Source organism: Apteryx mantelli, chromosome 7 (assembly GCF_036417845.1).
Source record: "Apteryx mantelli isolate bAptMan1 chromosome 7, bAptMan1.hap1, whole genome shotgun sequence".
Lineage (NCBI taxonomy): Eukaryota > Metazoa > Chordata > Aves > Apterygiformes > Apterygidae > Apteryx > Apteryx mantelli.
The window spans coordinates 18369133-18387663 of record NC_089984.1 but is presented as its reverse complement, the minus strand read 5'-3'; the positions used below and the strand labels follow the sequence as shown (position 1 = coordinate 18387663).

At 34.6% G+C, this 18531-nt stretch overlaps 1 protein-coding gene across 4 annotated transcripts in view; it reads right to left on the bottom strand.

Moving 5' to 3' along the window:
* The window catches only part of KCNMA1 (potassium calcium-activated channel subfamily M alpha 1), a 545630-nt gene that overhangs the window by 154238 nt on the left and 372861 nt on the right, over window positions 1–18531 (bottom strand). For all 4 annotated transcript variants that reach the window (XM_067299877.1, XM_067299878.1, XM_067299876.1 and 1 more), the window contains 2 exons: window positions 2180–2290; window positions 408–513 (listed from right to left, as the gene is read on the bottom strand). In XM_067299877.1, the coding sequence (XP_067155978.1) occupies window positions 408–513; window positions 2180–2290 (217 nt within the window). The remainder of the gene's footprint in view (window positions 1–407; window positions 514–2179; window positions 2291–18531) is intronic.

The following is an 18531-nucleotide window of genomic DNA, read 5'->3' as shown; positions in this document are numbered from 1 at the left end:
AGGATTCTAGCAAGAGGAAAAGGGTATGACAGATAAAAAATTATTTTCTAATCATTCTCATGAAGGTAAGACAATAGCATTTTAAGCAATTACAGTAAGAAAATGTTCTATTATATCAAACATTAATGTTAAATAGACTCCTGAATTAACCTCACTGAAAAATTCATAAAGACTTCAGTAGAATGGCAGACAATGTATCTATGGTTGCAGTGTTACAGTAGTTTTGAAAGTCTAAAGATACAAGGAAAACAAGAGTTATAATGACAAATAATATACTTTATTAGGACAGCTAATAGAGATGGAAAAACAATCTTTTCCGATCTCCTGAAGAAAAGCTTTCTGGTTTTTCCAAATCCAATGAGTATTTTAAGACAGACAATTAGCAGGAGATGCAATAAAGCTGTTACCTTTACTCTTGCCAGGTCATGGGGATTAAGGACTGAACCCTGATAAAATTCCACCTGAGTGAAGTGTCGTTTAAAAAGAGCTTCCAGCTCAAGGTTAGGGGAGATACTGCATTGGGAAGAGGAAGAAAACAAAACAAGAGCAAACAAGAAGTTAGTATCCAGAATCAGCCATCCCATTTCTCTCATTTATTTATGACCCATTTATTTATTTACTTAAGGTATTCAGATTTCTGCTGATGCTTTTCCTATGATGTGGAAACAGCGTGCAGTACTTAAAAGGCAAATACTATACTGCTTTCACTTTCTTACTTTTATCTACAGCATGTCTAGCCCACTTAATCGTGCTGTGCTGCATATGCATCATTTGTTACGTTCACAGAGGCATGAGTCCAGAAAAATTTGTGTCAACATTTGAAAACAATGTCCTTGCATGGCATTCTCCACAGAAAACTACAGTCCTATCTGCTCAGACAATCATCCCCTGCGCATACCCACCACTCTCAAACAGTTGGTTGCATCAAACGACAAAGTTCAATGCCAAATCACTAAAATAGGTTAAAAGACAAAAAGAACCCCTTAAGGACCCAGCACTGCTTGCAGCACTTCTAAATGCATGCTGTTCCAGATCATAAAAGACCCTTCATACTGTATCTCTCTCAAGCACATGGCTATTTCTAACAGCTTCTCTTACAGAGATGCCAATTTGATGTTGTCATGTGTAAGGAAGAACCAGCAACAAACAGCAACCACCTTACAGCAATAAAGACCATTGGAAAGGGCATTCCTAAGAAGCTAATGACTAAACCAGCCCCAGCTGGTCATGGACTGCCAGGAAAAGTTTGACTCAAATATTGTCACTATTATCAGAAATTTCATTTTTCAAAAATAAGTTGCCATTCCCTCTTCTTTTTGCTTGTAGTGTCTCTAGCTTTGTGCTCCAACATTTTGCTTTTTTGGTAATAGTATATATAAACCTATAAATCCCTGAACTTTGGCATAACTGCAAGAATTCAGTAGAATGAAATGGTTCATTCAGATGTGCCACTATATTTCACACAGTAGCTGTCTTTTTTGTAACACTCCTGCTAAATACGTTTGAATTATTTTCAATATGTTTAAAACAGATTAAAGAAAGAGAAACCTTCCCAAATCCCACATGAAGAAAGTTCAAGAGACTGTGTATGGAGGTGCATATATATGGGTAAAATAACAGTGCTAATTATCACAGTGGAATTTGTTTTGTATTTACACTAGATCTGTAAACAATCAAGTTCCAGATCATTTAAATTAAAACTACATCTGTACCTACATTTTTCTTTATATAAATATTTTGCAATCTGAAACTAATATTTTTCTTAGTGAAATCAAGGGTGAAAAAGTGCTTTCAGATAGCATAAAGTTCACATGACATACAGCATTTTTCACTATTACTACTGGTTTCACCAATTTTGCTAGTTTCACTAGAAATATTTGCCACTAAACTCTTACATTTATTTATTAATATTTTAATGGCTTTTATTTCATAATGCCATTCAAAAATTTGCTTAGCTATCTGTATCACAATTGACATAATAGGATTTGAAATCTGTTAACTTGAAATACACATACTTGTGGGCTTAACAGTGGTTTGTAAAACAATTGCAGAAAACAACTCTTTTTCAAAGAAAATATTCACTTTATATTGTTAAAAAAAGTAATTGCATACATTAATCTTATAGCTGTTCAGAGGTTGAAAGAACATTTGAAAAAATGAATCTTGAAAGATTACTCACTTATGCAGAAAGACAATTTCTACGTTCACATCATCCCTATCCTTGTGCAGGAAGTCCTTCAGGAAGTTGGACACACTTTCCAGTGTTATGTGACCACAGACAACTATGTGCCTGTTACAGAAAAATCAGAGTTAATCTTGCAAAGGTAGAACAAACAAGCTAGAAAGCAAAGATGGAAATGGTAATTTATTGTTCCCAAAAGAGTATTAGTCTCTTCTTGATTTTTCTCTAGCACCTATTTCATGAAGTCAGAAAAGGAATGCATCAATTCCAAAAGGTGCTTTGCAACTGCAAATACATATACTCTCTCACCTGTAAAGACTATTATAAACAAACCATTTGGCCAAATAGTATTATATTTAACAGTAAGTGGCATTTTTTATTTGTATGTTTAGATGTGGTATTAACCAGTCCCTTTCAAAGTCATATTTCTCTATTTTACACATCTTTCTCCACAACTCTACCTCATCTACTGAGATTTACTGTTTACATTTTTGTTTATGACACATTGCTTATCACATAACAAAACAGCAAATCCCCCTGAAATTATTCCACATTTTTCCATAGTTGAAAGCAGACAGTTAAGCCAGTGAAGACAGCACAAAGTTTGCTACTTTATAGGCCATGAGCGGTAAAAGAGAAATCTGTTTTTCCTACCTCACCACCTATGGTGAACATTCTTTACAATAAGAAATCATTATTTAATGCCCCATTGCAATGGATTGCCTAGAGAATCCAAGTTTGGTGATACAGATGGTGCATTGCAAAGGTTCCTTCCGCTCCACATTTTTCCATTAATGGTCAGTAGAAGAATCCAACCATATAACACAGAAGCGGAATATACACCTACATACACCTCTTGAATTCTACAACTTCAGTTCTTAGAGGCTGAAGAAAAGGCCTGGGAAACTGCATTCTTCCCGACTTAATGGATCATTGTTCCTTTATTATTGTAAAGCAAAGTCCAAGAATTTGTTATCAGAATACCCTACCCTGTCTCACAATTTTCTTCATGGAATAAACTCTACCACAGTTTCCATTACTGTCATCAGTTTATGACAGATGATGATTTTGACGATATGCCTATTGTTAACATTTCCAATTATCACGCCACTTGCAGCCATCAGGAGGAGGGACAAGGTGGTATAGATGCAATTTCTGAACTAACAGAAAGTCAACTTCATTACAGTTACAATGCACAAATGCTACAAAGAAACAATTCTGCAAATCTATTCAGCACTTGAGTAGCCAAATATGAAGCAAATTAATTTCAAGGGTAAAAATTAGACTGTCCAAGTCTCACCTACTTCATAATTGTTCTGTGGACAATCCAGTACTGCAGAAACCTCATTGGCTGGAAGCAACAAATAATAGGTGGCAGCAATAATTGCTTATGTATGGTTCCATTAGGGGCTATTATAGGAGCCTGTTCTTGCTTCATAATTTGGTTCTTGACTAAGTACGTGAGAAAAATGCAGAGAATGCATTGGTAAAGGGGTAATGGTGCAGAACAAAGAATAAATCAATAATATGCATCATGCAGTTAATAATATCACCATCACGTACTGTTATTTTTGCAGTGGTTCAGGTGGTCGCTAGGAAAGCAAAACAGAGTAAAATCTGACACTAATCCAGCACACTTTATGATACTTCTACTATTACCACTTTCATAAATAGTATAGTACAGAGGCTTAAAGCTGTATTTAGGAATATGATCATCCTGAATGCTTCTTTTGTATTACCTCTTAGTGGCAGCACCAAGCCTCTTGTTTTAGAATCCCACATAGTTTTAGAAGTAGCAACAATCAAAAACTTCAATGGTTTTATTCCATGCTTTTTAAATGTTTAAGAGATTCTGATCACACTGTTCTGTATTTAACTTAGAATTCAATACTATGAACTTCTATTGCTAAACTAGCTCTCCAGAGTGTCTGCTTTGGCTTCAACAAGTTTTTGCCAAATTTTAACCTAAGATTTTTGGTGCAATAAGTGTACAAAGCACTGAGTTCTCAGACTGTAAACTCTTCAAAAAATCACTAGCTTAAAGCTTTCCTCTTTTATGAGGTGACAAACGCAATACTAGAAAATAAGACATAACATATATTAGTTCATCCCTTTTTCTTGCAAAGGGTCCTTAAAGGCTTTTCTGTGGGACCTTTGAATCTTAGTTTGTAGAGTTTGTAGCAGCCTCTGTCCTAGACAAAAGCATACCCTTCAGAAGCACTCTTCCTCAGTTTCCCCAGTGGTCAATCCCCTGAGCTGCATATACTATCTATGTATGTGCTACTGCACATTCAACTAGGTCAGAGGATAAAGATCTTCAACACAGAAGGGTAAAATATAATTTCAAGCACTAGATTATCATGGCTGACTAAGCCATATCTCTCTTGCATTGCTATTTCTCCAAGTCATCTGAGGAGAAAGTTTAGACAATAATCCTTTCTTAGATGTACAAGGAGAATTACTGAACAGAGAAAAAAGTGTTAATGTTTACGATAGTCGATATTTACTCTGGGAGGTGTAAAGTACCATCACTAAAACACCAAAGTCAATTCCCTAAAAAATTCATCCTACCGAGTAATAGATGGATAATCTTTATCCAGTACATTAACGTAACTAGAAAACTTCAAGAAAGTTCTGATTCTGAAGAAATGTTTAAATTCAGCTACTTTACCAGATCTAAATTCTGAGCAGACTGAGTCAGACACACTACACTAATATATCTAGGGTTTCTGTCCTGTGGTATTCAGTGCTATTCTTGAGTGTAAACCCAGCTAGCATTGAGAACTGCAAAGGCCCAAGAAAATGATAAATAATGGCTAAAAAATATTTGATTCTGTTCCCCACACTGTTCATACAGGTTCTCTAAGAGGATTGATTTAAAATTATGGGGAAAATGTTCTTCAAATGTTTCCACCTATTCATAACTAGGAATTGAACTTTCTGTCTTAGATGATTATTTTTAATAACGGCAATCTTTCTGCTTGTAAGCAAACATTTTGCACAATTCCTTTGCTGTTAGATTTAGCAGGGTCTTTTCTTGAATGCCGCTGTGGTATACTGTATTCCTGTGCAGAAAAGTTAAATCCATCCTGGAAATTGTCAATTCATTAGGCTTTTTTCAGTCATTAGTAGGAATCCACATTTTATAAAATACATGTAAACTTAGAGCAAAACTGTAAGCCAGATAGAGGTTGCAACCCACAACCCAAGTTATTCTACTACAGTAGAAATGTTCATTGGATCATAGGATTACAGGATAATTCAGGATGGAAGAGACCTCTGGAGGTCATCTAGTCCAAACACCTCATGCTCAAAGCAGATGCATTTGGTACAATTACTCAACCCTGCTACCACTCTCATTCAATAGGGTTTCATACCAGTGTGCTCTGGTGAAAAGAAAAACATTTGCCTGTCAAGTAGTCTCACATTTGAGCATAAGGACTGATTCTTCTGGAAGTTTCAGAAGGCATCTGCACCATGTTTTCACTTTAGCACTCTGATTTTGGGCTGGACATTATCTATCTTCATGTCCTTGCTATTCTTATATAGCAGCGATTGTGACAAAAATCTCCTGGTTTTCAACCAATATTTTCCGATGAGAAACTCCCATTAATTTTTGGTTGAGAACTCCCACAAAAATCTCCTTTTAACGTAAATTATATTTTTGCTTAGAAGTGGGAGAAACTGAAAACAGATTTCCTACTTGCCCGGAGACAGTTATTAGATACATTATCTTAGAAAACTTGGAGAGCTTATATTGCTCCAATCTGTCCTGTATATGATCTAAAGATCTATAACTTCCTCTATTTGTGCCAATAATCATTCCCTTCCCATGCCCCACCCATTTTTTCCACACACTAAGAGTTTAAAGTAAAGCCAACATATTGGATATCTTCTGCTTTCAGCTACAGTTGGCTTGTAGTAAAATACTGTATTAATAATTTTGGGTCAACAGAAATGGCTAACCTCAGCACTAAGCTTTTGTTTAGAAAAACTTCAGAAGTAATATAATATCAGCCTGATTTAGTATGATATTCCAAATTTTTTATTAAAAAAATAAACGAAATTTGGGCATTCCTTTACAGTACTGAATATCAGGGAAGTAGACATTTTTATTGCTGACAAATATTCAGGAGAACAAAGGTTTCAGTAAAGCTATAGCTCTCAGTGGTACTGTATCAGTGGTGAAATTGGTTTAATATACCAGTGCCAAAATCTGCATCACACAAGACTGTGATCCTGCAAAAAGAATCCTTTTACAGAGAATCCAAAGCTTATCTGGACTCAAAGTCTATCAAACAATATAGACAGACTGATCCATACTTTCTCACATCCACTTATCAGTCTCAAAATTACAGGGACAAAATACAGAAAATTAGTAGTTAACAGTTACCTGAAGAAATATTTCTACACTGGTGAAATTCTCTGCAGTACCTAAATGGTTTTTTTCACTCAAGGATCAAGTGATACATCTTCTTCTAAAGAGGCCCTGGCTCTTTATCAAGTAAGCAAAAATGCTGATAATAGGTTCCTAGCCACCATAAACACAAACAGTTTCAGGAAGAAAAAAAGAAATAAGCAAAAGCTAAAACAGCTAGAATTCTGACATGAGATAATTGAGAACATATACTTAATCCATGTAAATTGCACTGTAAATGAAAACAGATCCATTGTGAACAGGATTCTTCAAAAAGGATCTTTACAGTGTTCTTCCTCCAGAGGACACAATACCAAAGACAAATCTTTTGTCTGTTTATTTTGAAAGAAATTATAGCCATTTTGTTGGAACAAGTATAAAGAACTTGAAAAAATCACTCTAACTAGTCTGTCATAACAAATCAAAGGTAATAAATAGAAAATTCTGTTCAGTATTCAGCGGGATACATGGTGTTCACTTGTCAAGTAACTAAATGAAGTGTGGCATATATTGGTCTAGATGTCTCTATAAGACTGTAATATTTATACCAAATACATATGCTCAAATCTCTTTACTGTCTTCCTGCTCAGTATTCTGATCATGCCCTCATCTACTGACCATCCAAATTCTTCTTTCTTTGTATATTAGTAGCAGGCTGCTGGGGTTGAAATCTATTGTTACTGGTTCTTATAAAGTCTGCCTGGTTTTCATCAAAGGATGCATCTCAGTCACTTTGTCTTACTAATAAAAGTCAATAAATCTCAATGGAAACTGTGCACACGGTCTCCTTGTTTATCTATTAGACTAATGGAATGCCTTCTTTAAATATACCAGACTACACTACATTTCTAGCTGCTTAGGCTTTTGATGACTTACATAACTTACTCAAGATTCTATTAATTCAGTTCAATTAAGTGAAGATTTTACACACGTACTTATGTTCCTCTCTGTTATCATTCAGTTAAATATGTACATTATTTTAATATAATATCCCCTCTCAGATTAATATAGATACAGTAATAGGTGTTACAGAGTCATAGTTTCACGTTTTTCTCTTCCTTCACAGAAGACTTGGACCCAAGGACGGACTTCTAAAGACTACATATTTAGCCAATGCATATAGTGAGACTTTCAAATAACTATAACAACATGTATAATATTTTAACCATCAAAAAACTTGGCCGTGTATTGCATATATGAAAATTGCAAAGATTCCTTTGAGAACCACTTATCTAAAATGGACACCTCTGGACAAAAATGAGCTACTTGGGCACACTATAGTAACTGTAGTGGATATGACACTAAAAAGTTTTACTTCCAAACTTGCCTTCTTACATTAGTCACTAGTACCTGTGAGGAAAGGGCATAAAATGCTGTGAAATCAAAATGTGACTTTTTTTAAAAATTCACCTGTAAACTCTCTATTCACTCTATGTGTCTGATTCCCAAATCAGGCCCTAGAAAGCCTCCAATACAAAGGAGACAAATGAAAGATGTATAGGGAGATAGCAACATGGCTGACATTATTTTGAATCAAAAGTGGCAGTCCTGCCCAATTTTGCCTGCATCAGGGCTTCCAGAACAGGTTTATACACTACATGTTAATGCAATCAGAACTAAAAAGGAAATACAACTGTACCAAACATAATGGCAACTTCCAAGCTGCTGTTGAAACAGTCACTAACTCATTCTCCATAGATATGGCTCTGGTATACAATACCCTACCTCCTGACAGCCAAAGCTCAAATGCTATTTTTTAAAAACACTATATGCTGATACTTTTATATTCCAGCTTAACTGATTTTTATTGCACGCATGTAAAGGGGTTTTTTTTTACTTTCATTCTCCTTCACTTGTTTGTTAGAAAGTATATTTTCATTATACTCTCCCATCTGCAGTAGTGCCCAATCTCCTGACCAGAAAGTATTACCTTCTGAAGTAAGTTAAAGCACCTCCACTGCTATAGCTATAGGAATTACTTTTAAATTTAAAGTCAGTCTTGTTCGGTTGAACTTCATTCAGTACAACCTAAATACAAAGTTTTACCATAAAGCTACCCAGGCTCTTTTCCATGTATGCTTCACATTTTTCACATTGTGTCATGCACTGTCACTTTGTTAAAACAGACAACTGCTAACTCACATATTGTAAGTCTTGCGTAGGACAGCACCAATAGCCTAGCTAGCATCAATAAGCATTGTATAATTACCCTGAAAATTCGATTAGCTGGAAATATTGATGTCCCTCTATATGATGACTGAATCATTAGCAACACTACCTTTAATATCCAATTACTTACAGGGATCCAGACTCAAAATGTTTGATGATGTGGTGAATATCATCACATCAAATACTTTTGAATATCTGACAGTTTGGGGAAACAAGGTAGTCTTGAAAAAACAATGTGCACTTCCCTTTGTGTCTAGTTTCCCACCTTAACGTATTTTGATTGGATTTTGACTGGCTAGTACCCATAATAGTGAATACATGTCTAGAGAGGAAGAGAGGCAATCAAGAGAACACCTTCTCTGGTTGAATCTCAATCTGTCCTGTTTCTTGTTGGTCTAGGCAAGATGTCCTTGGGATTGCTGCATCATTTAAAATAACAGGTAATGGCTACAATAAGTTATTGGTCCCTTTTAGTGGACAAAATCTGAGAGAATGGAGAACATCTTTGTGGAAGACAGTCTCCAAAATTTATTTCTTCTTGTATTAAGAGTCTCATCACAATCTTTTCCAATCTGAGCTTTCCTTTTGACAAGAATGTGATAGAAAAGATGAGCCTTTGGATTCCAAATTATTTCAAAGCATTTTCCATGTTTTGACACAGAGTTCACTTATACACAAAGTTGATTACTGCTCAGAGAATGTAATGTCTACTGTTCTCCACAAGTGGTTTGACAGAGAGCTACTTTCATGCCCTCAGTGCTTACAATTTTTTTTTACTGTAGATATGAGCATCACTTTCTCAATGTACTTTTTCAAAAGCATTGTTAGTCACAGTCTTTTCTATTCAACACAGATACCAACTTTTCTCCTTGAAATATTTATGTATACACTTGTGAAAGATACTGGTAAAGTGATCCATCACATCTGAGAAGTTGATACAGTAGATAATGTTCCACCCCCCATAAAAAACAATATTAAGCAATTCTTATACCTATGAATGTTACCAGGTCTTTCTTTCTCCTCTAAAAACATGCTTTCTCTACTGCTGAGGAATTAAAATTTCCAAAGTGTCAAAGCCAAAGGCACTGATTTTTCAAATATGTATCATTTTTAACTATATAAAAGTTTAAGAGTATGACTACACTGTGACTGAAGATGTGATTGCTGTATGTGAGGACATGTCTGAGACGCCTTTAATTTCTGTAGTTTGGACCTGATAGCTTCAGCTGCCAACTGTTTAGGAACTAGACTGAGCCTGTGCAACTTGCACTGAAGCTGCAGTGATTAATTCTGACAGAAACTATCAGTTCTTTCCAACAGGTATCACACTCTTTGGACTCTTCTTTATATTGTGAGTGAAGAAAAAGGAATTAGTTAATATCAGAAAACATTCAAAGTGTAAAAAGCTACATTCAGTATATGCTATACAGTACAGATCAGTGGAACTGCACTGGATCATATATCAGATTAAAATAAATGGAAAAAGTTAACATCACTTATTTGAAAAGTTAACTCCGATGCAGATATTAATTTCATGATCAATATATCTATGTAAAATTAAGAACCAAAAGGAATTATTTCAAACTCAAAACTTTTATGTGCATGATAAATGTACAGCTACATATAAGATGCTGATTGATTAGCTGTGAATTATGAGTGCTACTAAAATACAGCAGATCATATTTTCACACACACACACATATATGTATATATATCTCCAGGTTTCAGTTTTGCATAGTGAATATCAGCGGTGTTTGTCACTAACAATCTTTAAACATAGGAAAGTGTTCTTGAACCAGACAGAATATTTTTTTAATATAGAAGAATTCATTTATGCTGATCCTCAAATATGTTATGCCCACTTAAGTGAGACTCTTACTAGGGAACAACAGGCTGAATGGAGTGTCTTTCAGTGACTGTAACCTTGGATAAATGGCACGCTCCTTTGTTTAAATTGCATGTGAGCTTGCATCTAAGTCTGTTTGCCATAGTGTGCTACCATAAATGATTCAATATGAGTTTTATTTATTTCAGCTTCCTTGCTGAGTTACGGCTAAATGAGTTTATCTTACCCTTTTATGATCTAAGGAATTGTACATTGCTTATATTTAAAGCAAGTTAAGAAATAAAACTTAATATCTCTAGCATGGTGAATACCTATGAAACTGCAATAAGAAAAAGAATACACAGTGATTTGTTTCCCCCAAGGTGTGCATTACATAAGAGGCTTCTACTGTAGCTTAAAGCAAGGGATGAATAGTCATCCTTTCATTCACTCTTGATAGTAGCATTATCATCTCCACCTAGAGTATTTTGGCTTTCATATAATATGCTGCAACATTTAGACAAAACACAACTATATCATCATAAAAGGTTCACAATTTAGCGTAAGTAGAAGTAGAAACAGTTAAATGCTGTGACATGCACAAGGAGAGCATGCTAGAAGGCTTACAGGACAACAGGAGTAAACCACACATCTAACATTAGCATCTCAGTTGCAGGCAGACTTCAATCTACTGCTCTAATCCCTCCAAATCATAAGCTTCCTTCTTGTACTAGCTGTGCAGTAGATATCATATGCAGAACTCACCCTGCTATTACTTTTGCAATCACCTGAAATTATTAAAAAATAAATAAATATTTTAAATTAAAAAAAAAAACTAAGTTGCTTGCTATGTCCTCACCATTATTCATTTTCAAAATTGCCTTATGCATTTTTTTTTAAATGCTTCATGAGTCAAAAGACAATTAAATCCTTTGTAAGAATTGCAGGAGTTACCAAAGGCTTTCATATTTTTGAGCATTTTATCCATGACCAGATCCCATGCATTTCTTACCACTAAAATCACCTAAATGTCATGACTAATTTTCTGCAAGAGAACCTGAGTGAAAATGAAAAGCCATAAGTCACTAAAACTTGCTGTTTAATTCAGCACTTCTGCCATCTCACATTGCACTTCCTGGAATGTCCACACTGAAAATCATGAACTGTATATTTTGTGGAACATTGTAAGTCACTATGATCAGCCAGATTCAGTCTTTCTTGGGTCAAAATTTGGACAGAAACAACCCTTTATTTTGATGCCAAAAGTTTAGGCAGAGGGAAAAAGTTGACATTTTTGTACTTTTAACTAGAAATATGACATTACTGCTGCTGTTCTAGGAATTTAACATGATTTGAGATCTAGAATACAACTTTTTTTTATAGTCTTAATATTGTTACATACCATTTCCCACATTTCCTTTCTTCCTTTCATAACAATGGATATATTTTAATAAGCAAGCAAAATTGAGAAAAAACTCTGTCGTATTAGTTCTGTCTGTCAGTCTACTTAACACTTGTCAGATTTTCTTTATCACTAAGTGGAACTTCATTTGAAATAGTGGGATTAGAAGAATGGCTAGCAGATGGAAAATAGAGACACCCCTTGGGATCATAATGCAATCCATGTCACATTCTCGTATTACATTCTCATCCCACTGAAAAATAATATCTTACATATTGTATCAAATTATTTAATATAATAATCTAATGTCACTTTCTTTGGAGCTATGCCTCTCATTACTGCAGCAAATGGACCTTTGCCAAAATATTTGGGTAGGCCTTACAAAAATTGTTCTAATTTCTAATCAATTTCAAATGTCTAATGAGTCCAAGATGGCCTGTCAACTTAAATTATCTGTTTGTCTTTCTGTTTACCATATCTATCTGTCCACAGTTTTTATTTTTCTCTGTGAAGTTTAGTTACTGAATCCCATGTTTCCTTCTGGAAGGAATCTCTAACAGATGATTCTTCCCATTGATATGTTGATGATTTGTTAATTTATGGCTTGTAAATTTAAGAAATCTGAAGAAATCTCTGGGAAGCAGAGCAGATCATGAGAGAAGAGAAATGAGAGTTTTTAATAGCTTATGCAGTAAAGAACTATGACTGGACTAAAATACAAATTTTAATCTTATGTCTTAAATACAGTACTGTCTCAGGATGATTAAAAATGTTTTTCTTTTGAAAATTAACAGAGTTTAGCAGAAATATTTACTATCGGGGCAAGATAAGCAACTTATATAAACATATACAGATAAAATAATAATAATCCCAGTCTGCCTATATCTATTCATGTGAAGCCAGGTTACGCTGGCTGCCCTCACAAAGATTTTTCATTAAAGTTGATGCAAGTTTTGCACGAAAAAGGCAAAAAGAATTTAGCCCAGGGAAATAAAAGGTAATAATTCAATGTAGAGGAATGGCTTAAAAAATTCATTAACGTATTCAGTCCCCCTTTCAGTCCATCTATTTACAAATGTTTTTCTCATCTGCTTCCTAGAGCTCTGTCCAGACTAAATTAAAATAAGCTACTGTCTCCAACTGGAAAATACTTCATGGAATTAAAAGCCAGGCTGATCATATGAACATATGCATACAGAAAGAAAACAACTGAATAAGAAAATCTTGATCCTCAAATACATGAGTAAATGCAGAATAAAAGGTTAATTATTAATTAGCAAAGGTACAGCAAACCTGTATCTTTAACCAAATCTCAGATCATAACATTATGAAGGTTTAAAATGAAATAAAATAAAACAAACGCTTGAATTTTTGGCTTAAAAAAAAAAAAAAAAAAAGATGATTTTGTAATTCCTATTTTGGCTGGGACCACAAAAAGAATGCATTAACAGAATCTTACTTATCAAAACCAAGAATTTCTTGAAGAAAACCCTGATCTTGTAAGACTTAAAACCTGAACTTCATAGTTAAGATGCTCGTTGGAACACTTAAGAAAAGCATCTAAACCCAAAGCAATCACTGCCTCTTCCAGCCTTCCAGAGGTATGCATGAATGAACCGACCTGGAAGCTTACTGCTCATATTCTAAAAATAGTCAATCAATACAATGAAATTAGTGATGGCATGGCAGACACTTTTTCATCTTTCTATGGTATTTACTTCAAAATGATTCCCTGAGGACTAATTCATGAGTGTTACAGAAAGGTTATAGAAAGAGCCTAAACAGAGCCAATTTGAATGTCCTAAATTGAGGAGAGCTAAATGCAGATAGGATATACAGAACTGGCTGATGGTCTCAAAATTATTCAGAAGAAGATGGATGACCAAGGGGAAATGTCATTAATGCTCAAGATATATACCATATCAATTTGTAACTGATGAAAGCAAAGGTTAAAAAAAAACCAAAAAACAAAAAAACTCCACTGCTTTCTGGTGTTTACAATATATACTGTTCTCCTTCCCTTATCTATAGGCCTTTTTTTATTATTGTAATCAGTCGATAAGAGCTTTTCACCCTTCCCCACCCACTAACACATTACACCTAGCTTTTTTCTCCATTTGTATCCAGTATTTTGACATTACAAACTACTTTATCTGTTCTTGATGATGCTGGTTTGTCACTAATTTACCTAACATTTACTTTTATTTCCTCAGCCTCTGCAATTATCAATAACTTGTTTAACTGGGCTGTATGTTCTAGTGTGATATTTAATAGAATACATTATTTATTCGTATTCTATCACTGTTGGCTGATGAACATTTTGTATTTAGAAATCTGCCCATGAAATAACCTGAATACAATTACTTTCAAGTATATGTTCTCATTATTTATTTATTAAGAAATCTAGTAAGTTTCACATATAGTGAGATAAATCCTAAACCATGTTGCAGGCATTTTTCAGTGTGATGACATAATGTTGAGCTATGAAGCAATTTATAACAGTTAACCTTCATTTTAAATTTCTGTCTACTTTGCACTTTAAAAGCATTTCTCATCTTCAGAAAGCATACACAGAACTCAATTTAGTCTCACAATAACTCTGTCAGGTAGTTATTACTCTGTTAACAATAAAAATATGCCAACAGATCCACAGAGAAAGTAAGTCACGTTGTTACCCAATGCCAAAAAAACAAGTCACTGACAGAAAAATACAGGACTAAGGTACTGCAATTGCCAATGTTCCATTTAATACACTGTACAATTTCCTTCTACTTAATAGATATAGGTGGACTACTATAGGAACCAGAACTCAGACTATGGAGTGACTTCTACAGAAATCAATAGAACATTGTCTAACAAGAAAAAGTAGAGAATATTGTATGTAATATCTACTTTGCAAAAAGTATTTCCCCAAAATGTAAAAACCACGTACTACAGTTCATCGATGGAAAAGCACAGGAAGGAAAACCAGTGACTGAATTGTGCATGCGATGGAACAGAAAAACTGTAGAAAACTATGGAGAAAATAAAGGAAGCAACAACATTTTTATCCTAAGATTTCTCTTAGCAAGGTTAGAAAATAATAGTTTTTGCCATTCTAATTGCTTCTCATGCCTGAATTTTATTTTTCACTCACATCTTAGATAATTTTTTTGAAATTTTTATTTTGAAAATTTTATTTTTTTGAAATATCAAACTATTTTCTGTCTTTGTAATTGCAGTCTGACTTTCTCTTTAGTCACTCATGTTCAGCAGTGATTATAGAAAGAAACAATTGTTTGTTTGTTCTGAGCATAATTAAACTTGGAAAGCCAGTTTTTCTTGTCTACAGACCATCTGATTCTGGTGCAGCAGGACACTAGTAAAAACACTACTGAGTGTTCTGATGAGCTGATATGTGATCAGTAGCAAAACAGCTGTTTAGCACTATTCTCCTTGCCTACGGAACACATCACAGTGCTTACAAATCTGAAATTCAGGACAAGGATTATTACCTTTTTTGGAAAATTTTAAAATATTTTTTGCAGTAGGCTGTAATCATGTCAGAGTAATTATCCTACCTGTCCTTTTGTATAGATCTATTAGTATGCATTTTGCGATACACGTAATAGTGAGTACTGTTGCTTATTCAACAGGTAAGACTCATTCATTCATACTTTTCCTGCTTTGTGTTCTGCAAGACCTTAAGAGGTCTCATTACAGGAATCCATTACAAAGCAGAAATTAAAAATTAAATTAAAAATTTAAAAAATCCCTGTGGACTTTTATCCCTACTAAATTTAACCAGTGATAATTGCATTCTGTCTATAAACTCCTCCTGTTTCCAAACTGTTTATGTGTCTTGCCTAAGACAGAAATATGTTTCTTTATTGGGCACAATGATTCCTATATAGTTTATGAGACCTTTGGGAACTTTGTCTGAAAAGCAAAATGAAATGAACAATCAAAATCCCGGGGTGTGGGGAGGAGGTCTTTAATAAGTGGAGCTAGTAGAAATAGTTTGTATGCACACATTCCAGCTGCTTCAATAGTTACAATTCTTTAGCAAGGCTCTCCTTAGTAGTAAAGTCAAGTAGTGTAAACCTCAAAACATACATACTCATATGCTGATTTTAACTCCCCATCTAATGTTTAGTTGTCATATAGAAGCATGTTATTCCATAGAAGTAGTCCATGAGGCCACGTATAAACATATACAGAAATCCTACATAGCAGACTTCATGTATTTATCTATCTTGGAGAAAGAATCAGAAGTATACACATATGCTATTTTAAGAGTTGAAACAACATCTTTCAACAAAATTTAGCTGCTTTCATTTTGTACATGCATTTAATTTTAACTGGAAACTTTCTGACGTTAGAAATAGAACAACTGTAGTTTCTCATTATGTTTGCTGCCAGAATCTATGCTTGGTTGCTCAACTAAAGACCTTATATCGTTAATTACTACCACATGCCCATAACCCAAGCAAAGAAAAACTTATTGGTTCTGACAGCCCATTCTCTCAACACTGAATTCCAAATGAAAACTTAAATTTTGGCCAAACATAACATTTCATCAATCTTGTTCTACTGACTGCAAAAGCAACATCAAACAAGGGGTGCTAATGGCTTTTTACTGTGCAGTTCCCAAGCTTAGATTCTCTGATGAAAGATCCACATGAGCAAAGGACTTCTTTAAAGTACTTAGTAATTAATATTTGAAGGAGAAAACAATGCATAAAGTAAACTGAACAGTCTGCGTGCTGATGACAGAGCTGAGTTTTAACCAACAAGTTATATGGGCAGCAGAGATCAGCAGAGAAAAGCATTGAAGACAGTGAACAAAAACAAACAGATAGTGCATATAAATAAAGCCAAAAAAATAAAGTGAGAAAATAAAAAGAAGCACGCTCCAAAGCTAGCAGGAAGCCTGTGATGTGGGCTGAGGCTTTCAGGATGTGGAGTTCTGACTGAAGATCAGGTCCAAGTTTAGAGACATCTGAGCAATGCTGGGTACTAGTGACAAAATGGAAGGGGAGAGACTAAGACTCTATATAAAATTATTTTTGTTAAGCATATTCTCCTCTGCCATAACACTTTTGGAGCCTCAAAAACAGAAGCATTAGTTCTGTGTCTGAAAGACTTTTGTCTTTGAGAAAACCAGTATGAAACTAGTATGAAACTAGTATGAAACTAGTATGAAACTGAGTTGGCTTCTATTAGAAATAAACACTTTGGGAAGTTACTGATATTGCTCTCTCTCAGAAATATATGAAGATGAAGGCATTTTGTTAATCTAAATAAGTCAATTATGATGCAAGTTTTCAGCATTAGTGTTTGCAGTAAAAAATAACTTCAGACATTTGAGACTATCTTAAAAAATAAAAGTACTGAAGGAGTCACCTAATTGCTTGAGTATTCTTGAATAGCCTATCATGTAAGATACAACTAAAGGAACATCTTTGATTTATCTATCCAGTGATGTAAATCAGTACTCTAGAATTAGCCCTGTAGGACATTTAACCGTTCCTGCCCCACTAAGAGGAGAAACAATTGATAAAATCATATCTATGTCTATAAAATGATGATGGCATAGGTGACGGTTTGAAAGAAACAAAGTGAAAAAAACATTCCTGAAGTAAGGACAATTAATTAGATAGGTTGTCTGTAGTATCTTCTTTAGGCTCTATGGAAAGGATTTTATATGACTCATCTATTAAGGCCAATATATCTCTAGCAGCAAATGGTATAGTGATATGCAATGAAGCAAAAGGCAGGAACGCTAATGTGGATATAGAGGAGAAACTACTGTATCTCCAAGTACATTAGTTCATTGAAGGCAATATCCCAGTAGATCTAGAGGCTGGCAATGCCAGAAAGAGCTGGTTTTAACTTGGTCAAGAAAACAATCAGGCTTTCATTACAGATATAATGAATTAATATGGACTAATGAGATCCAACTGTTGCTACCAGCCAAACAGAATAATTTTTATGTCCATTTATAGCACTACATTGATGCTAAAACTACTATTTGCTCTTCTTAGGATAGACTGTCCAGGGTTCGTGGGAGACAATCACTTTAAAAAGATGTCTTAGATCCTAAAAACTTGAGTGTTTGTAAAATTCAAATGAAGTCAATAGGAGCTGCATGAGATCTGAATATGCTATTCGGACAACAAGAAACATCAGTACCAGTCTTCTGATGTAGTTAGAGTAATGGAATAACCTGATCAACATAAAACTCATCTTGCGCTCCAGTAAACCCAGTTTTCTAAAGAACTGAGTTATTTCAAAGTCATATGAATTATTATTGTAACTTAGTTAAGAGATAGCCACATGATAATCTAACAAACTGAAGCCCAAAATTGTGAAGTGATATGACAACCCTGATCCAGAAGCTACCTGCATATGCAATAGCTGAGCTATTTACCTGTTGTGTCAATTTAGTCCTAATGATATTCAGATTCTCTTAAAGCAGGGACAAAATGTTGTGACTTGTACCATAGCATGGCCCAGGTCTCTAATCATAGTGTGACAACTCTTCAGTGGTAATA